Consider the following 22550-nt stretch of genomic DNA (forward strand, 5'->3'; position numbering starts at 1 on the left):
GCCCCGGGAAGAATGTGCCGCTCCCAGCCCCAGCTCAGGTAATTAATCCCCACAACTGACAGGTGGCAACAGGCGGCCCTTTGGCTGGGCCCATCAGGAAAAGTGCTTGGAGGAAGGATTTTTTTTTTTAAACTATCAAGAGCACAATTCGTACATGTCTGGCAGCTAGACGACTGTGGCAGGAAGGGAGACGGGGAGGAGAAGTGAATACCTTGCCAGACGACTCTGGGGCCAATTCTGGGATCTCTTCCTGCCTGATCATTATGATGGATCCACTAGGATATGGTGTCCTGGGACCTGTTTGCAGGCTCAGTTTGCAGATTCCCCCCTTTCCCTTGAAGTAGACACAGTCCTAAGTGGAATGCTTTCGTTGTGAGTGAAGAAGTTGGAGCCCACGAGGGGAAATGATTTGCCTAAGATGATGCGGGAAGTCAGCGAGCGGGGCAGGTGGAGGACCAGAACCCTCTTTGGCAATGTTTACTGCCACATTATACACATGCCGTTTAAAAATGGCGTGATAAAACTGTGGTCTGGTCACAGGAAGGATAATTAAATGGCTCTTGACTGGTATTAGTTTTCTGCCTAACCTTTTAAAATTGACTTTTCAAGAGAACACACCACCCTACCCCTAAGCCACATACACACGTTCACACCCGCCCTGTTCCCCTGCCCTTTTTGTTTTTGGTATTTTGGGACACCATCCATCATAGCCATCATAGAACATTAACCTCGTGTTTGTTTAGACTGTATGTATTTACCTAAAACCTTTGAAGTGATCACTTCTTATTAAAAATTTTAAAGAAAAACCTCTCTTTCTAGATGTGAAATTTATAGCGTTTCTTGAGTGAGTTTATTTGTAGATGACAAATCTGGAATATAGTCCATAATTAGCCCATATAATTGCATGTGATAAGGTTGTTCAATATATTGCAAGCAGACCATACAGAGGTTGTGTCTAGCTGTTTCTAGCTAAGGCTCCTTTTGCATTTTAGTGAATTGGATATTTATACTTAATTTTCCAAAGCCTTTTGATCAAAGATTATATTCTGATCTTTATATTTTTATTTTCAACTATCTCATTTCTCCTCCCTATTCATCTTTCCCCCACCAAGTCAGCTGCCAGAAATTTGTTTTATCCTCTCTGAATACCCAATCTGTTCTGTTTGGTTTTCTTTCCTACCAGTCCCAATTATTGATTTTGTTCCCCTCCTACCCTTATAAAAGGGTCTTTTTAATTTGGCAATTCCAAAGAATACAGTTTAGACGAGAAAAAAAAAAATTAAGTCACTGAATGTTTTAGGATAGCTCTGTCTAAATGAAGACAGGCTTTGTACTTGATTGCTAAACTTGGATGAATGGAGTTGTGACAGCTTTTGGGCTTGCCCTTATTTTTTTCTCATCAAATATTTTAGGTTATTTGAGGTAGTACAGACTCCACCTTTCACCTCTTTGTTTTCTTTGAACTCTCTGAAACTAAGAACTGTAAATTAGAAGTTCAGAGGCCAGCCTGGTGGCTTAGTGGTTAAGTTTACACTCTCCACTTCGCCAGCCTGGGGTTCTCCGGCTTGGATCCTGGATGTGGACCTACACACCGCTCATTAAGCCATGCTGCGGTGGCGTTCCACATAGAAGAAATAGAAGGACTTACAGCTAGGATATACAACTATGTTGTGGGGCTTTGGAGAGAAAAAAAAAAGAGGAAGATTGGCAACAGATGTTAGCTCAGGGCCAATCTTCCTCAAAAAAAAAAATGAAGAAGAAGAGGGAAAGCAAAAGAATTATACCTAGCACTTCCTATTAGTGAATGGTGGTTGTCTTTTAGATTATTTGTAAATCTTATTATTTTTCTTTTATTTTATTTTAATCGACCCAAATTCATGTAGAAGGCCAGAAACGTTGTTGATGTATTTAAGCTTTGGCTTATGTTTTACTTTCTTTTTAAGACCCAGTTATCCTCAGACTAGGTCATTTGCCCTAAGTGTTAATGGGCCACAGCTGCATCTGGGTTTATATGCTAAGGTGGGCTAATGGCCAATAGGTCATAAAGTACATAGTGTTATATTAGGAAAAAATTTAAAACATTTCCTTTTAGCAGGATAGCATGCCAGATGTGGATTTATCTGGAAGCTGACATTGTAACATCAGGATGGCGCTGACACTACCCTATACGGTTGCTTCCCTTGACAATGGATTGAGTAGGGAGGTGGTTTATATAATTATTGATTAATTTATTCCATGGAAGTTTATCCCATTCATATTCTTGGAGATTTGTGGGTCAAGGTAGCCTTTTGATTTGGGATTTGCATACAGAATGGCATTTCTTCTGGGAAAGATTGAAAGAATAAAGTTTTTTGTTTTTTGTTTTCTTTTTGATGGAGCGGGGAGGGAGGGACTTCGTTGCACATTTAGGAAAGGGAGCTGTTGAAAAATTATGCAGGTGTGTGCTGATATTAGCTGGCATCTCTACGCATTGTGATACTGAATTACCAGTCTGGCAGCCAAGAACGTGTAATATAGTATGTCTACTGAGGCAGGTGGTGATGGTGGGGTCGTACTTACTGGAATGTTTTTTTCCCTCTTCTCTTTGCAACATATTATTAGTAAAGGAGCTGAATTTACTCTTGTTTTCCAAAGTCCTCTGCAGTTATTTTATTTAAACATGATATTTGGCTTTGAGCTGCTCACTCCTCAATATGCCAAACTCCCCCCCATCCCAAAACAAAACAAAACTTAGGCAAAGCTCACTTTTCCATTTTGTCAGGGATATTGTATAGCAAGAAAGAGTTTAGTTCTCTTTCCAGGCCACTGTACAAATTCTTTTTTTGTGAGGATGTTAAGACTGTAAGAGGAAATTTCCTTGAGGCCCAACAAAACATTTGGGTCTTTATTCTTGCTCATAGGCCAGTACTTCCTAAGCATAAACACACTATTGAATATGCATACATATACATAAGTACATGCTTTTATTCCTACTCTTTTTATATATTTGTCATCAGAAATCAGAAAGATTATCAACCCTTTGTTTTCCATATTCTTTTTAAAGAGTTACCTTGCCAATGTGTACCTGGTAACTGGATTTTCTAACAGATTTGCCTTAGATCATAAAATATTTAAACTAGAAGGAACATTATAGATCATCTAACAGAGCTTCCTCATTTTCCCCTATGGATGATTAGCTCAAAGTTCAGAGAGATCACCTGAGTTGCCCGAAATTCCTTGGTGAGTGAGTGTCAGAAGGCCATGACTTCTTTTGAGAGGTCAATTACGTCTATCTTTGAAAGTAAATTCTTTCATGTGTTTTCTTTTTTTCCCTCTAACACAGTATTTCATTTTCTAATTCATGTTAATATTTTCATAATTTAAAGAACCTTGTGTTCATCTGCTTTCTGACCTAAACGTGTGAAAAGAGTAGTACAATCCACTGCTGACTTATCAAACCTCAGACCTGATAGAATAAAATTGGTTCTTAAAACCACTTCATGTTCTTAAAAGCGTTTCATGTTATTCTTATGTTCAGGATCCCATTCTGAGAATATAGTTACAATTTAGGGAAGAACATCTCAATTCCTCGACAAACTTATTTACTAAACAGGACATGATATGGAGTCAAAAAGCAGTACAGAATATTCTTGTAATTCTGTAGGAAATTGATGATCATGTTTTTTAGATGACCTCTGAGCTTTATACTTCTTTTTTCTAATCATATTGTGTGTTTATGTGTATTCACTCTGGGACCAAATACACCAGTTCCCCTTGGGCCCCACTCTATGAGTGTTAAGACTGCATGATCCATGGGAAGAACATGGGTCTGTGTGTCAGGATGGTCCTTGTTGCTGAGTGTATTTGAGCAAGTCTTGTCTCCTCTCTGGGGCTTGAATTCCTCCTCTGTAAGTGAAGTGGCTGAACCAAATAATCTCTAAGTTTTTCCTGATCTGACTTTCTAAGAAAAGCTTAGCAGCCATATCTTAAGCTAAAAATGCCTTGAAACAGGTGACTCAATAATAGAAACATAGAACGAAGCCCTTGGTTTAAAATGTCAGTTTGGTTTTCTATGGAAACTTAGAGTCTGACGTAGTTGTAAAAGTATTAGCTTTCCAGAAGGAAGGAAATCCAAGTTCACCCTCACATTGCCTAGATTTGATTGTGAACGTTTAGAAATCATTTCTTCAGAGATGCTCTCCTGACCCTCCAAACTAAGTAGAGCCTTCATTTTGCCCCGTATTCCTCTGCTTTTTCTTCAAAATATGTATCACAATTTTAGAAACTTATTTAATGTTAGTACTTCCTTTAAACCAATTCTCTTAGGATAAGGGACACTGTAAGTTTCTTGGAACCCAGGACAAAGCCTGGCATGAAGCAAGTGCTCAATAGATATCTGTTGGATTAATAAATCAACTTCACTTCTCTAAGCCTAAGTTTTAGATGTGAAAATTCAGGGAGGAAGTTTTGGACAAGATGCTGTAATGTCCTTTCTGGGTTCTAACATCTTATTTCTATATTTCTGTCTTCTAAAATCATAAGTCTGCCACAATTTTACAGGTTGGTGCTGCCCACGCTAGTATTAATTAAAATTTTTAATTAGGAAGTATTTCAAGCATACAAAAAACAGTAAGTAAATTTAGACACCTGAGCATCTACCAAAGTGTTAAAATTTTTTTCCATATTGCTTCAAATCTTTTCTTTAAATAAAATGTTATGGATAAGTAGACGATCTCCCTCCATTCTATCTCATTCCCCTCTCTCCTTCCAACTGAAATATGTCTATATGTGAGACTGTGGATAAATCTTGAAAATGTGGAAAGTGGAAATAGCAAATTATTAAGGTTAAATTTGGACCAGTGTAATTTAAGTAAATTTTAAGGACACATAAAATTATATTGCACATGCTGTGGGTATGCGTGTGTGTATTTAAAAAATGTATGGAAGCAGATAAAGCAAATTCATTTGCTTTTTTAAACAAATGAATGTAGTAACTTCACATGGTTTAGAACTTAGTGATTACTAACAGATAAATATGAGCTGTGTGATTCATTGTAAATGGTTAATATTCAAACTTCAGTAGACTTTTATTATCTGGCAGCAAGCACTTTCTGACCAGGTTGAAATAATGTTTTCACAATGCACTCCAAATTATTTAAGCTGCATTAAACACTATCTGGAGGATCTTGGAAATATGAGGCTTTAGTAATAATTATAACACATAGCTTTTATGTTTGTCTTTGCAGTTAACTAATGCTTCTCATATCCATGACTTCTTTCCTCCACTCTAAGAGATGTATATTGTATATTATGTTTTTTTTCTATTTTATGTTTGTGAGAGGTGAAGTGATTGCATCAAGACCCAGGAAATAAATAGAAGAGGCAGATTTTAAATCTTGTGTTTTGACCCTTAGTCCAGTAAACGTTCCTGATGAGGTTCATGTAGGATAAGAGTCATTTTCCAATGCTCTTGGCTTTGAGAACTAAGCCCTTTCCTCTTTCACAACAAAATTGGCCTATTAATTCTGGTGTTACCTCATGCGACTTTAATTTCTTTGCCCAGAATGAAAACGAATTATCTTTTCTTTTCTCTATTTGTCAAAGAGTCTGTTGACGAAGCCACGTCTCAGTTTGCTACTGAATATTGGGAGCCCTGTGTTAAACCAACTCTCATTCATTCTTCTTTCATTTTAGAAAAAGGATAAGCAAATAACTGGCATCATTTGTGCAAGCACCTTTTGTTCTAGTGAATAACATTTCTTGGTCTTTTTTTGGTGCTTCTACGCATATCTTTCATGATAAAAACTAGAAGGCTGGATTTTAGTGTGTCCCAAACATCTCTCCCATCTCTCCACCTTTTCATTCATTTCCACTGCCCTAGTCTAGGCTCTCCTCATTTCTTGCCTGAATGCTTCCTGATGAGAGTCTCTTCTTCCTACTTTGCTCCTATCTTGCCCCTAACAGCTTCGTTTTACTTAATATATAGAACAGATTAGGTCTTTCCCCTGCATTACAATCCTCAGTGACTCTTCTTTGCCTGCTGGTAGAATCCAACTATTTCGGGTGACATCCAAGGCTCCTCAAAATCTGGCAACTGCCTTCCTAACTTAGCTACATCGCTTTCTACGCAGCTCCTCGTCTTTCCCCCAGCCCATCCATATTTCAACCGTAGTTAACTTCTCATTGCTTATACTCATGATGGTCTCTCTTTATAGAAAACTTGCTCTCTGCCTCTTGGCTCTCTCTTTCTCCCATTCTGGGTGTACCTTCTAGTTGGTGAATAACTTGTCATTTAGAGCCTAGTTTAAATATTACTACCTCTATGAAATCTTTCTTCTCTACTTTAATGGAATGCATTTACTTTTCTCTTTCTCTCTTATCCCCACCCAATCCATCAGCAAATCTGGTTAAAATATATTCAGAAAACCACTGTTTTCCACCACCTCCGCTGCTGGTCCAAACCACTGTCATTTTTACCTTGGATTATTTATAGTAGCCCCTTTACTGGTCTCGCTGCTTTCATCTTTGATCTAAAAAGTCTCTTCTTTACATAATAGTCAGAAAGATCTTATTAAAAAGCAAATCAGATCATGTCACCTTCTCAGACCTCTCCATTAGCTTCCTATCTCACTTCAAGGAAAGCTGAAGTCCCTACCCTGGACTATAAAGTCTTTCATGATCCAGGCCCCATATTTTCTCTGATTTCTGATCTTATTCCCTACCACGGTGGCCTTTGCTCATTCCTCTCCAATGATACTGACCTCCATGACAGATAGATTTATCCCAGGACCTTAGCAGTTGCCGTCTCTGGTAATTGGAACATTTTTTCACCAGGTGTATACATGGCTCACTCCAGTGCTTCCTCTAGATCTTTCTTTAAATATTATCTTATCAAAGAATCTTTCCCTGATAACCCTAGATAAAATAATATCCTCCTCACACCAGATAATTACTGAATGATGTGCAAATGGGGAAAAGAAATTAATCTCATTTCTGGTTTACAATGGTAACTGATTAGAAGCTTCAAATGTAGTCCCTCTTAACTGTCCACTAAAATATTATGAATTCCAGAAAAACGCCTAACTAAATTGGACACTTAAGCTATTGACAGACTCCTGTAGCAATTTTATTACTTAAAACGCTGATGAAACGGAATTGAAAAATATCAAAGGGACATGAAAGATGCATGTACTAGCTCTGACTGTATCCTGCTATATTTGTGGAAAACTACAAGAGCAAATAGGGGTATATATTAAAACACACACACACACACACACACACACACACACACACAACTAAGTATAAAGGAACATCTTAAAGAATCAAAGAAAGCAAAAGCATCCTAGCAACTGGAAGAAATGTTTAGAAGATTGCTTTACTACAAAGCAATAAAATACAAGCTTTATAAAGTTGGAGAAGAAAATAAAAGACCTAGTGCAGCAGGCTGAGATGAAAAGACAACTGGATAAGATAAAAACGGAAACAGATGAGATAAGGAAGGATGTTTGAAATGCAATAGAAGAATCAAAATTACTGTTTGTAGGAGAATAGAACAGAATTAACTCTAGAAAACCATACACACGATATGGAAAACAAATTTGAGAAACTTTTTCAGAACACAAACTAAAGGAAAAGATGCTAACAGTTAGTGTCTTTGGTGGATAGAGAATGGCAAGCCAAAGTAAGCTTATGTGTTTCTGGAAATTAATAAGAGCAGAAGGAACAAAAGCGTAGTTAAAAGAGAAAAAAAAAATTATTGAGTTGAGTTCAAGCATGTCAATTGAAAGAGCTTACCAATTTCCAAGTAATTTCAAGGGAAAAAAATGCATTTAGAAACATTCTCACTATTTTTCTTTTAACAAAATAAAGAAGGAAGCAAAACCCTGTAAAGATCTACGGAGAAATAAGCTGGTTACTTAATTTAAAGGAAGAAAATTCAAGTTGATCTTGGACTTCGTTACAACACTAAAATATGCATTGACTCAATTATCCAGTTTCAAGGGATCCAGCTAAAGCTAATTTAGATACTAAATATTTGTGTAATAACATGAGCTCTGCAGTGTTTTTTAAATATTTTAAAACTGGAGTAAATTTAAACCGGAGTAAAATTTTTAAACTGAGCAAAATTTATGCTATATAAGAACTATATAAACTATATAAGACATCTTTAAACAAATCATGGTATATCCCTTTTTAATATTATAATTGCAACCACTTAAAATTATGTTTTCAAATTAGACCATGCTTATGAAAAGTTAAATAAAAAAAGATACCAAACTTTTTATAATATGCCTTCAGTGTGTATAAAGGTATGTGTATCTATGTTTGTATGTGTAGAAGAAAGTCTAAAATGTTAATGGCATATATCTCTGGGTAGGGAGACTATGTCATATATTTTCTTTTTTCCAGAGTTTCTGTGTGTGCATGTTGTTATAATTACAAAAAAACAAAACAAAACAAAAAACAGCCAAAAGCAAAACTAGACCGCTTTATAGAAAGGGAGAAGTTGGGAAGAGATTTATAGATCTTTAATCTTCTATAGTTTCTTCTAATAGTGACAGCACTATAGGGAGAGAGAGTTTATACCATCAGACAAAGAGTCTGAAATGTTTGATATCCATCCAAAGAGCTGCTGGAAATTCAATGCGGTGGACTTGCATCACCAAAGAAATTCTTAGCTATAGCAGATTCTCTTTTCAGTTATAAAATTAATTAGGTTCTTGATTGATACCTGTAAGTAGGGAAAACCTAGCTAGAGATAAAAATAATCTTGGAACAGCAATGAAAAAATCAGTTTAGAGTGGTAAGAAAATGTGCAAAGGAAAAAATAAGTTTGAACTAGAAAGGGAATCCATGAAACAAGCAGAAGTCTAAAGAAAATTATTTTTCTCTAAAGTGTAAGTGTGGTCCCTTATTATATTGGATATGAAGACTAACAGAACCTCCCAAAGAAATGCTTCATATGTTCCTCAATATTTAAGAATTAGATATATCAAAATTCTGTAGATATAGCTAAAGTAGTTCTTAGAGGGAACTTTATAGAATTAAATACTTATATTAGAAAAACATGAAAGTCTGAAATCAATGATCTAAGATACCACTTTAAAAATAAAGAAAAAACAATAACAAATTGAACCATAGTTCTATTCTTGCAGGTAGGGAAGAATAAAAATTAAAATGCATGCATGTTGGACAGGAAGAAGTAAAACAGGCTTTACTCACGGTTGACATGATCATCTACATAGGAAATCATAAGGTATGTAGAAAAAGCTACTAGAACTAACAAGGTTAGCAAGGTCACATTGATATATAGTCAATATAAAAAATCAATTATGTTTTTATTTACTAGTAAAAAACAATTAGAAATTTAAATTTTAAAAGTACCATTCATAACAATTAAAAAAATGAAATAACTGAAGGAATAGTGTAACAAAATGTGTACAAGATTTGCACACTGAAAAATATAAAACATTCCTGAAAGAAATTAAAGATGTCCTAATTAAATAGTGATATATACCATATTCATGGATTAGAAGACACGATATTGCTAAGATATCAATTCTCCTCAAGATGACCTATGTATTTGACACAATCTCATTCAAAATCCTACCAGGCATTTTTGTGGGAATCAACAAACTGCTTGTAAATTTTATATGGAAATTCACAGGACCTAGAATAGCCAAAATAATTTTGAAAAAGAACAAAATTAAAAGACTAAGATTACCTGATTTTAAGACTTGCTATAAAGTTAGAGTAATCCAGACAGTGTGATACTGATGTATGAATAGACATGTATAAATCAATAGAAAAGAGGCCAGTGTTCAGATAAAGACTTGAAAACATGGTCAATCAATTTTCCAAAAACATGCCAAAGCAATTCAACAGGGGGAAAAGATAATCTTTTCAACAAGTATTCCTGGGACAACTGGATATTTGCTAAAAAGAAGAAGAAGAGGAAGAGGAGGAGGAACAGGAAGATGAGGAGGAGAGTTGACTGAAAATAGACACAGGACTAAATGCAAGAGCTAAGACTATAAATCTTCTACAGGAAAACATTGAAAATCCTTCTAACGTTGGGATAGGCCAAGATTTCTTAGGATACAAAAAGCATGAACCTTAAAGGCAAAATATTGATAACTCCTGAAAATTAACTGTATTAAAAAAAACATGGAAAAGGAATATAAAAGGCAAGCTACAGACTGGGAAAAAACATATTAAAAAAAAAGTATATGTGATAAAGAACTTATATCCAAAATATCTAAAGAATTCTTTCAACTCAAGAACACAAGCAATCCAATTAAATTTTTTTTTTAAATATGAAAGACTTGAAAAGACACTTCAAAAAATAAATAACAAATAAGGGTATGAAATAATATCAAATGAATATAAATATATTTGTATTTTTTACAAAGAATTATAAATACACCGTAGGCCAGGGAGATGGAATGTAGTACTAGAAAAATATTAAATGTCATCACAGGACCGATTTGCAAACAGTGAAGCAAATAGTGTAGCAGAAGCTTGGCTTTGTAAAGAACGGTTGGCACCAGACCATTTCAGTCCCTCTAGTTACTGAACCACAGGTTTGGTAGTTTATCAGAAGCAATAATCAGAATGTGTCTTGGCCCTGGCCAGATATTTAGACTTAGTCAATATGAAACTTCATCACTAAAATTGGAAAATATGGCCTACAGTACTAGATGGCATTCTAGCTGTGGGGTGATATCTACATTGTTCTGGCCTAGTGTAGAGAACAGAGGAAGAACATGAGTGTTCCAGACAGGAAATAGCATGTCTGAACTGTGGGTGATGAATGTATGGTGTGCTTGAGGCATTAAGAGGTTTGCATGGGTGGAACATGGGGTGGGAAGTGTGTGTGATTAGCAGGTAGGGGGAGAGAATGAGAGAGAGATGGAGCCAGAATACAAACGAGAAAGAGCAGGACCTTATTCTTGAATTCCGCAGAGCTGTACCGGAAGTCCTGACAACTGGTCCTAGCATCCAGGGCAGCTTCCTCCTGGTGCAGGGTTTTATCAGTTGTATCGCTTGCTGCTTCTCCCTGTAATTAAATGAGCAAAACATTGTAAGACTGAGAAATAAATACAGAGGAATTTTTGATGTTAAGTAGACCACTTCTGATCTCCATTTCAATGTTACAGAAGACTGTATACCTTTTAAGTCGATTCAGAAATTGGCCACGTTGTTGGGAATTAGAACAACGTAAAAGTACAAAAATTTGCACTCCTGAGGCAAGAGAATAGAGAGGTGAGAGACCGTTGTTACAGAACTAGGGCAGACTCATATACTGGTTTCTAACCAGCTCTTCTCTGTGACCTCAGGCAAGTCCTTTCTATGCTTTAATTTTCTTATCTATAAAATGAGGATAATAATACTGATCCATTATCTGTTACCTACAATTCTGAAATTTAAGGAGCTCTGAAAACGAAAAAATGGTTTGGTTTGGTTTGGTTTGAATTTTGTAAGTTGGCAGCAAACTCTTTTGATGGTGAAACCTGGCGTGAACTTCGAGGCTTTATCGTCTTTTCCCTGTTGGTGTGACTGTTCATGACTTCTGAAGAAATGTTGAGGTTTGATGATGGGGTGCTGCCCTAAATCCTACTAGAGTGTTTATAATATATGCTCTATGAACTTTACTCCCTTTCTAAAATCCAAACAATTCTGGATTCTGAAACCTCTGGCCCCAGGGATTACAGATAAGAGATTGTATAGCTGTAATATCTTCCTCATAGGGTTGTGTGAGGATTAAATTTCTTACAACACAACTCAGAAGTTGGTGAAGCTATTATGACTTATCATTATTTAAGCTCAGAAATTAGATCTCCCACTCCCATCCCCGAGATTGAGTGAGGATTAACACCTGATGATGGCTAAGTTTATTCTTAGTACTTTTGTATTTCAGTCTGTCAAGTTTGATTTATAGTATATCAATTATCGAACTGGAATGTTTCTCTGAACTCTCCTACTCTGAGCACTTATCCTTCTTTTTATGCAATCTTTACATACTTGGATGAATGCCTTCAGGTGTTAGCTGTTATTCGCCTTCAGCTGTTTGCTGACAGACTTATTTTTCAATCATCTTTCCTAAGGTGCATCTTATGAAACTCATGGTTAGATTGTACATCTCCTAACTAAAACACCAACGGATTTGCTTATTTTCTTGGAGTTCTCAGTAAAAGTGAATTCTTAGCATATCCTAAGACAATGTCTTTGTTTGTAAAGTCATTGGTTAAAAACATTAGAGCAAAAATATCCATCTATGTTTCTTTCAGCGTTTCCCAAATAGAATTTTATTTTTGTGGCTGATTTTTGGCATTCTTCTTATTTCTTCAACCTGTGTAAAACCCTTTTGCTGTGTCTAATCCTTGACCTGTGGGCATGGAGAACTGATTATGCAATACGCTGCTAGTACCGGGAAATTTTTAACTGAAAATTTCATATACTGAAATACTTGGGATTAAAAGAAAGATTATCTAAATAAATATTATATTTCAAAAGGAACAGTTAAAGCAATTATTTTTCAATGTGCCTTTTGGTAGGATATTTGCTTTTAGTCAGAGTTGGGTTGGAACATACCAATAATGAAACCCTTTGCCACTCTGGCTCCTGCCCCCCAGCATCCTTCCCCTGGAACGATGATACTGCCAGTTTATCGTTGCAACCCGTGTGTGTCTGTTTACCTTTGTTTGGGTAAGTGTTACTAGGTGCCCTACTCTTGGCCTGCAATTCCAGTGCCTGGGTGGTTTCATTCCAGCATCAGAATGAGTAGGATTGCAGTGATGGGGCGTTGACCCAGAGAACAGGGGGCATACGATTTAATATAGTGTAAAAATTAGAATGGAGACTTTCTGTACTAGTTCAGAGGTAAGAAGGGGAAGCAGCACAGAATAGGACCTTTCTTCCCTTCTATTCTGTTCTGGGTCTCATGTTTTCTCCACCTTATTTTGCCAATTCTACAACAAACCAACCAACCGCTGAACGTCCTCTCCTTGCAGAAGCACGTATGGGGAGGAAGAGTTTTGGTCCCTTGTGAGTGAAAAGACGTACATCTTGATCCTTTTGCTGCCATGATTTGCTGAGTTACAGTAGGCCAGTCCTTTATTTCATGAGAGAATAGGACCAAATGTCCCTGTCCGGATCTCACATTCTCCAAGGCTATGATATTAGAAGATAAGCGCAGTCGTTTGCAGCAACTTCTGCTTTGCAATTTTCTAGTTGGTTGACCTCAAGTAAAATCTCTACTCTCTGCCAGATATTCCATCTTACAAAAAAATTTCCATAAACCCTAATTCCTATGAGCTGCTCTGGAGTATTATTAAGGGCACGATTAATTACAATCTGTTTAATATCATTCAGTGCATGAGAATATTTTTTTTCCATTTAGTTTTCTGGTACTCTATAAGGCTGCTCATGGTATCAATCATTTAAACTCCTCTGAGCCTCAGTTTTTCATCCTAACGAGAAGGTAACAGGAAATAATGGCATAAATGTGCTTTGATAAATGTGAAACCTTTTGTAGACATAGAATTTTATTTAAAGTAGGAAAAAATGGTTGATTTGATTAATGAATATAACTCCAATAAGATTGCTAGATGTTGTGTATATTGTAGCTAATGGTAAACATGCAGCCTTTATAGGCTGTAAAAAGTGACCATATTTTCCTTGCTCTGATTTGGAATGTAACGATATCTCCTTTTGGTTCTTTCCTTTCCTCCACCATTGGCCCATCTCTAAGCAGTATTCCACTGAACTGAAGAAATTGTACTGCCAAATTGCAAAGACATGCCCCATCCAGATCAAGGTGATGACCCCACCTCCTCAGGGTGCTGTCATCCGTGCCATGCCTGTCTACAAGAAGGCCGAGCATGTCACTGAGGTGGTGAAACGATGCCCCAACCATGAGCTGAGCCGTGAATTCAACGAGGGTAAGAAGATTAGGAATTTGTGGCTGTTCAACTAAATTTCTTGAAAATAGAGATCTTGTGGAGATTTTTGTTTGGGGCCCACCTACCTGCTTCCAACCTCTGCAATCTGATGGCAGCTCAGTGTGTCTTTTTGGCTGACAAAGTGTCTGAGAATAATGATAAATAAGTTGAGAGTTCTCACAATGGTTGAACTGTTTAACTTAATATCGATAATTACTAGATGACCTGGACTTGCCTCTCTGCTCTCTACTGCCTCCTATCTTTTTTTTTTTTTTTTTTTTAATGAGAGGTTGTAAGGAGAGCAACATGATATCCAGTCTGTTCAGCCCAGGCCAGGGAATCCTTTAGCTTGAGTGCCTTTTCCAGAGTGATTGTCAAGGCTAGACCAATTGAGAGCTGGAATAGTAAGGGGAAGGAGCATGAAACATTAGAAATACAAGAAAATAGAAGAGGAAAGTGGGAAAGAAGAAAAAGAAATGAAGACAAATAATGAGCAAGAGGAGAAAATAGAAGATCTAGAACATAAGCTAGGGAGGGGCGACAGAAAGTGAAGCACTAGGAGTCAGGGAAGAGGTATCTTGGAGCCACATTTAAGCTTTGTATTCATGGAGAAGTCAAGTCCCATGTTCTGAGCCTCAGATGCAACAATAGCTTTACAGAAGAGGTCACTATTTCCAAGGGTTCCCTTACATCTGATATTCTAAGTTCTATGAAGTGGGGCTAAGTAAAGAACACAGAAAAGTGGAAAGAAAGGACAGGAGAATGCATAAGGATCCATCAAAGAGTGATGAGGGTACCAGAAGGTTGGGAGTTAGGATCCTTTATATAGAAAATATATTAAAAAATAGAAATATGGGTACGTAGCTAGAATGTGTGAATATAGAGAATATAATGGATGATAGAGAAAAATTAATGGAGAAAGAGAGCAGATAGAAATTTAAAAAGAGAAAATCAAGTTAAAATCCACCGTAACACAACTAATTTTTTTTTAAATGTTTGATCAATTCTTTTTTTTTTTGTTTTTAAGATTTTATTTTTTTCCTTTTACTCCCCAAAGCCCCCCAGTACATAGTTGTATATTCTTGGTTGTGGGTCCTTCTAGTTGTGGCATGCGGGACGCTGCCTCAGCGTGGTTTGATGAGCAGTGCCATGTTCACGCCCAGGATTCGAACCAACGAAACACTGGGCCGCCAGCAGCGGAGCGCGCGAACTTAACCACTGGGCCACGGGGCAGGCCCAACACAACTATTTTTCACACACTAATTTCTAGGCCTTGTCCACATGACCTCAGTCATTCCTTTGCATCTTGCTTTTCATTTAACAATGTGCCATAAAGATTATTCCTCATAGCTGGGCTTCATTATAGGTTTCCATAATTGCCTTTGCTCCATCAAGATGACATAACTGTTTTTTAAAATTGTTTTCTCATTGTTTGACATAATAGTTGTTTTCAGTTTTTCCATAATAGATGATACTTCAGAGAGCATCTTGATACACTTAGCTTTTTACTTTTATTAAATACCAACTTTTGTAGAATAAGAATACCTTGTCAAAAGTTAAGAACACCAATACGGCTCCAATTCTTGGAGCAGCCTCTTTCTTTTGGAGCTCTGCCAAATACCACAATTTTGTGAAACTTTGCCTGTGCTCTTTTTAAAATTTGTGTCCCCTTTCTTATCCTCCAACCTGGGGCATTTTTAGCACAACAAACCAGTAAGTTTCTCATCTCCAGGACCAAAGCAAAGTCTAAAGATGGAAACTTTATGATGGAGAAAAGAATAGGCAAAGTGAAAGTTATGTCCTTGCCATCCGTTCCCATTTATTAAGTATTTTGCTGATCAATTTTTGGGCAGCATCTTCTCTCAAGCTGATTTTTTAAAATTAATTTTCTCCTTTTTTTCCTTCCATTTTCCAGGGATGCTGGCAAAATTCCCTCTCTGTGTCAGGTCAGAGACATAGTCGTAGAGTTCTGTGAAAGCTTGAGTCATTAACCTTAGGCCCCAGAAACATAGGACTATTTCCTTACATATAGATGTGCATTCCAGTCCTTTCTGTTGCTGTAAAGGTTTTGGCAGCTTCATGTATTAGATGTCTAGTAACAGGATCTGTTCCTTTTTTCAAGGATGTATATTTCCTCTATTACATGAACTATTCTGTCCATGCAGTTTCATTTTGAGGGTGAGGAACTAACTATTTTGTCCTTCTCTGTTCTGCAGGACAGATTGCCCCTCCTAGTCATTTGATTCGAGTAGAAGGGAACAGCCACGCCCAGTACGTAGAAGACCCCATCACAGGAAGACAGAGTGTGCTGGTACCTTATGAGCCACCCCAGGTAAAAAGATAAGGAGTGGGCAGACTTCAGAGAGCATTAGTTTTGCTGATAGAGGGTGTTTCAAGCAAGTATTTCTGTCATAGGCCTTGTCATCAAATATGTAACCTTTTTTATATTTCTTCTCTCCCTCTTCTCCACAGATCTCTTCTCTATCCCCTTCAAAACTCCTGAATTTGTACTACGTTAACTTGCTAACATGGCTCTGTGCTCATGTTCCCATCTTAAAGGCAGATAGCAATTGAACTTGCAGTTGGGTTAATACATGACATTATCTTATCCGGAGGATTTAATTGGCAATTATAGTGGATGTGCATCAATCCTGGATGCAAATATCCTTAAACTAGCCTGCAGATGGGAGACCCTAAGACGTTATCCCTTAGCTGAAGTTTGAATGAACAGCTGGCAGATTGGAAAAGTAGAATGGGGAAGTGCAAAGAACACTGGAATAGTGAGACCAGGTCTTTTAGTTTGCTGCCTTGCTGTGTGGATCTTTAGCTTGTGACTCTCCCTCTCTGGGCTTCAGTTTCCTCATCCATATGTGAGCACTTTGGATTAGATGATTTAATTCTGAGGACCTTTTAAGCTGCAGAGTGTTATTTATGGAAGTGTACACTAGGTTATACTGTTTTATCCAAATAGGGCAAATACCCCGGAGCCTTGTTGCTATAGTTGGTAATTTTTTCAGCTCTCCCTTTTCAATAATATTCATATATGTGAGGTACGCTATTTGAATTGGGTGATAAAGATCAGTTTGCAAATGAATAGGGTCAAAGATCATTGTTTTTTAAAGCCTGTCTCACCCAATATAGTGTCCAATGTTGCAAACATTAGCTTTAAGCTTCCCAAGAGGCAAGGCGAAGAGGAATCTATAATGAGTTTTAGAGCTCGCTTCATCAGAAGTGGAGTTGTTTACATAGTGGGAAGAATCAGGAAGGAAGAATATGAGTTCCAACCGTTGTTAACACAGGCTCTCTTTCCCTCTGCGTTCAGGTGGGCACTGAGTTCACGACGGTCCTGTACAATTTCATGTGCAACAGCAGCTGTGTTGGAGGCATGAACCGCCGTCCCATTTTAATCATTGTTACTCTGGAGACCCGAGAGTAAGTGGCAGTGGCGTAATTGTCGCTCTGCAAAAACCCTGGGCAGAAGGCAAAGTGAAATTGAGTCTGCTTTATCCTTCACTTCGCGTGGACAACAAAGAGCCACCCTTGATTTTGTCCTTTGTGTTTTCAATCCTTGCTGCAAATGCTTACATAAAAGATCTAAGAAAATGGAGATGGAACAGAGGGGATAAAGGCAGAGGGGAAAAAAAAAAAACTGAGAAGGCATGCAAGCCACTTCATACCTGAATTCTTGACATTTGACTGGAATAGTTTCTGATTAGACAGTGTTTGTTTTCATGTGGCCCCCACGGCATTTAACAGTTTCTTTGAGTAAGTCTGGGCTGCCTAAGGGGATTTTATCCGGAGACATCCACTGGCTTAACTCAAGTTTCCTTCAAAATATGTAGCTAAATACAGCTGTTCTGCTAATGGCTTCGAGGTTCTTTGCAGAACAAATGGAATGTTATTTACTAATATTGCTTGTGGCATGTAAGCACTTTTGTGTTCTGCCAAATGCTTTTGGGTCCATTCTCAAAGCAGCCATGACTGAGCTGCTGGTGGTGGTGCACTGGTGATGGTCAGCGTCAGAAGTGGAAATGGAAGCACTCCAGGGGAGTTTTAAAATTCTTTTAATTTAACCCTTTCTTCCCCTCTTCTCTAATTCCTAGTGGGCAAGTCCTGGGCCGACGCTGCTTTGAGGCCCGGATCTGTGCTTGCCCAGGGAGAGACAGGAAGGCTGATGAAGACAGTATCAGAAAGCAGCAAGTGTCGGACAGCACAAAGAACGGCGATGGTACGAAGCGCCGTAAGTAGCTGTAGTGGCCAAATGGGGTAGGGTTGAGTCTTCTCCAGATACGGGGGCTTGCGAGGGATATTTGAGAAGCTGCATAATAAGGCCTAAGGGCTTTAGGGGCAAGGCTAAATTGAGGCCTCAGAGCTGGTGAGAACAGCTATAACATTGATGGAAGTGCTGAAATGGACTCCAGGGTTGCACTACAGCTTTACAAAAGCGGGTAGTCTTTGTGAGGATTTCTTAGTCCAGCAATCCTCAAAATATAACCCCCAGACCCGGAGCATCAGCATCATCTGGAAACTGGGTAGAAATGCAAATTCTTAGTTCTCAGACTTGCTGAATCAGAAACTCCGGGTCTGAGGCCCAGCTATAGATGTTTGTAAGCCCTCCAGGTGACTCGAAGGCCAGCTAAAGTTTGAGAGCCCATATCTCAGCCTATTGGTATCAGTTTATCTTTCTGTTATTGAGCATGAGGGCTGAAAATAACAGCTGCCTACCTCATGAGTCTGTGGGAACAGGGAGATTTAAGAATGCGTTTCACAAAGCATAGCCTGGGGAATATGGAGATCTGGGTTTCACTGAGTCTGGACGTGACAGATATGACCCTCTTGGGACATCAGTGACCTCATGTGTAGTGAGTCTAAGGATTTAGTCACTTGTTTTCAAACTTCTTTTCAAAAACAAAATATTTCAAGGAACCCACGATGCAAAATAGATGAAAGCAAAGCTGCTCTAGTTGGAGGGCACAGGACTTGGGGGTGGTCTGGGGCTCCACATTCTGCTCACAGCCACACCTTGCCCATGAGGTATACCCCCACAGAGGCCTAGCCCTCCAGGTAACAAAGTTTGAAAACTACTGATCCACTGTGCTTGTAACTTGTGAGATTTCACTCTAGAGGGTGCCTTGCATAAGCCTGATATCACTACAAGTATTTTAAAGTACACCACACTATGATTTATTTCATGAAATAAGGTTTTAATCTTATTACTGATTAGTATCGAGAAGAAAGAGAAATTGTATTGTGTTTTACAGAACAACAGAATGCTGTGACAACTAGTCACCATCAACTTCTTGTCTAGCATGATTTGCTTTGTCTGTTAGTCTCTTACTCTCTCTCATTATTCCTCAAGAAATCATGTATAAATATTATTTTTATATATATATACATGAGATATATATATATTTATATTCTATACATATAAAAACTTTGATCCCCACCGTAATTTTGGTCTTGGGTCTGTCTGGTAGCATAGTTCCTATATTCTTCCCTGAGCACCTCAGTCACCTACAAATGAATGACTTTCAGTAAGAACAGATTATCTGGGCCTGGCCTAGTGGTGTAGCAGTTAAGTTCCCATGCTCTGCTGCCGCAGCGTGGGGTTCACCAGTTCAGATCCCGGGCACAGACCTACGTACCACTTGTCAAGCCATGCTGTGGCAGGCCTCCCACGTATAAAGTAGAGGAAGATGGACACAGATGTTAGCTCAGGGCCAATCTTCCTCAGCAAAAAGAGGAGGATTGGTAGTGGATGTTAGGTCAGAGCTAATCTTCCCCCCCCGGCAAAAAAAAAAAAAAAAAAACCAAAACAGATCATCTGAAATTTGATAAAAGGATCATCTCTATACCCTGGATCCTGGGTGTGGTTTCTAATTTGGGAAATCTTAGGGATTTATGAGCTTAATTCACTCATTTACCAAGAGAAAACTGAGGTCCTGGAAAGTGAAACTGCTTGTCAGAAGTTGTGTGATGTGTGTACTAACGTGGGAGGGGTGAACGCACAAGGCTGAAGGGATTGGCAAGACAGCCTCTTCAACGTGCATTTACCTCCTTGGAAGATAAATGACCTGAAAAATAAAACACAGACCAATTTATCTTCCTTTCCTTAACAGCTGCTCACAGACACACGCCAGTGTGACCTAGGGATTCCTGCAGTACTCCTTAGGCCAAAGGCCATTTCCCAGCATCTCGAATTTCTTCCTTTCACTTGTCCTGCCTCGCCTTCCCCCCACCTTATTATTGTTAGGTTTACGCTTAATGTAAAAGCAATCATCACCAATTAAAGGGATGATTAGAACTGGAAACTAATCTCACGGGTTTTGCTGGTGCTATTGTCTGTTTAATAAGTGTATTATTGCCTCAGAAATGTTCCCAGGATGAAACTTGCATGTTTCCTCCACCAGCTTTTCGTCAGAACACACATGGCATCCAGATGACGTCCATCAAGAAACGAAGATCTCCAGATGATGAACTATTATACTTACCAGTGAGTCTCTCTTGGGCCTTCAGGACTGCTGCATTTCCACCTTCTCTGAGCGAGCTTTTACTCTGTGGTCGTCTTCTGATGGTCTGTGACAATGAGATCGGGGTGATGGTGGCTAGTGAGATAAGACAGAATGTATTGTTTGCAAAATCAGGAAATTATCCCTTCCCTTCACAGTTTTGGAATATATTAGTAGTGTGTGCTCCTCAACTTATTACTCACCCAGTCAAAGCTACCCTTCTAATAGAATTTTTCTTAGTCAAATATTTAAAATGAATCTGTCCTTCATGTTCAAGAAGAAGTTTATCCTCGACAGCATGGCCATAGCAATTTAGCACTAAAATTTTGTCAGAAAGAGTTCACAACGTGGATCATACAACAATGATAGAGAATGGACCGTGATTTCTTTCAGGGAGTGCTATAAAGAAAGCCCAGCAGGGCAGAATCCTCAATTATATGCGAATGGCCAGAAGACTTGGCCCAATTGTTGTGTAAGAGCGATGTTCACTCCTAGAAGGAAGAGTAATCGTCTCAAGGTCACTAAAGTGCCCTTTTTTAGACTAGGATTGCAGTTTGTTGAATTGTTATTACCTTAGGGCTTTGCCATCTACAGTGGCAGCAAAGTTTTGGTAATCAGGATAGCCCTTGACGCCATCTAAACTGACACGCAGCACAGACAAGCAAGGCCAAGGGATTTGACCGGGAGCTGTCACCTTGCGATTGAAGCTGAAACACCTCAACAGGTTTGGGTGTGCCATACTTGCTTCCCTCCCTTATTTGGGCCTTGTCCATCAGGGGAATAAGCTGCTTACTGTAAGAACCAGCAGACGGTGAGTGAACTAAGATTCTCAGTGTCTTCTTTCCCAGGCTACATATGGAAACTGACTAGTGAACTTTAAGTTAAACATTTTCCTGATATATTAAATATTCCAATAAAACCTAAAATGTTTTCAGCTGCTAAGATAGGAACCACTTGAAAAGCTGTTTTTCTATGAAATTTCAGTTTGTACTAATGAAGCAGGTACCCTGTAATCATTTACATCTTTTTAGTGAAGAGTTGACCAAGGAGTTTAGCTGAAGTGTGTGAAGAAAGAAAAACTCTTTCATTTTAACAAAATTTGGTTATTTGTTGAATGGCAAATATGCCAGACCCTGAGCATTTAGAGATCAGTGTGATATAATTTTTACCTTCAAAGAGCTTGCCTCCTAGTGAGGAGGAAAACGGTTACAAGGTAATGAAATAAATGCTTCAGCAGAGCCGGGCCTGAGACTGGGGGAGCATGTAGGAAGGATGGAAAACTCGGCCTGAGAGAGGGAGATCAGGATTCTCAGAGAAGGTGATCTGAGATCTGGGATGAGTAGGAGTTAACCCAACAAAAGGTAGAGAAAATCCTCCCAATATCTGAATTCTGACCAACTCTGCCTCTCATACTCAGGGAGGGACAAGGGTGAGGCAGGTGAAGTGTGTCTAGGGGGCAGAATTTCAATAGGCACTCACTCTCGGGGCCCTGCAAATGCGCTGCGTGTCCACTGGCCTCACCCTAGTCCTGGCCCTGCTCATACTTTTTAGTGTGAGAGTGTCTTAAAGAGAGAAGTACATTTTACTCAGCTGAAAACTTTTGTCCTTCCAGAGACAGTTAGAGTTAATGCTCGTTATTTGCAGTAGCTATGTTTTATCACGCCATTGTGAACACTGTACTAGCAAATACAAAATCATTTCTCCTAGAGGAAATACAGGATTCGGTTCCTATGAGCTTTTGGTTACAGCGTTTCAGCAATTGATCAATACAAAACCTTGGTTTGTGAGTGTTTCTCTTGAAAAACACCTTATTTAGTATATATGTTGATTCATTAACACTGTAACTCATGCCTGAGTGAAGCTTATCGAATGCATATTTTCTCCATAAGACACATCGTGGTCTTCTTGCACTCAGGAACACTAGACAGCACTTCCCCACTACACTTGGGAGCCATTTTACACAGCCAACTCATCAAGCAAATATCACAAAAATGTGAAAAATGTGGCACTAAATAGACTACTAAAAGGACACTTGTTTGTAACATAAGAGCTGAAACTAGAAGGCAGAACATCTCATTCCACCTCAGCTGGGAACATGCATGGATGACTCAAATTTTCC

The 22550-nt window shown here is 38.4% G+C and overlaps 1 protein-coding gene across 14 annotated transcripts in view; it reads left to right on the plus strand.

Annotated features, from left to right (window-relative positions):
* The window catches only part of TP63 (tumor protein p63), a 224680-nt gene that overhangs the window by 180112 nt on the left and 22018 nt on the right, over positions 1-22550 (plus strand). For 8 of the 14 annotated variants that reach the window (XM_070243475.1, XM_005601886.4, XM_014732806.3 and 5 more), the window contains 5 exons: positions 13736-13922; positions 16139-16254; positions 17245-17354; positions 18026-18162; positions 20333-20415. In XM_070243475.1, coding sequence (XP_070099576.1) covers positions 13736-13922; positions 16139-16254; positions 17245-17354; positions 18026-18162; positions 20333-20415 — 633 coding nt within the window. The remainder of the gene's footprint in view (positions 1-13735; positions 13923-16138; positions 16255-17244; positions 17355-18025; positions 18163-20332; positions 20416-22550) is intronic. The other 6 variants (XM_070243472.1, XM_014732807.3, XM_070243474.1 and 3 more) reach the window with 1 other exon arrangement.

Source organism: Equus caballus, chromosome 19, assembly GCF_041296265.1.
Source record: "Equus caballus isolate H_3958 breed thoroughbred chromosome 19, TB-T2T, whole genome shotgun sequence".
Classification (NCBI taxonomy): domain Eukaryota; kingdom Metazoa; phylum Chordata; class Mammalia; order Perissodactyla; family Equidae; genus Equus; species Equus caballus.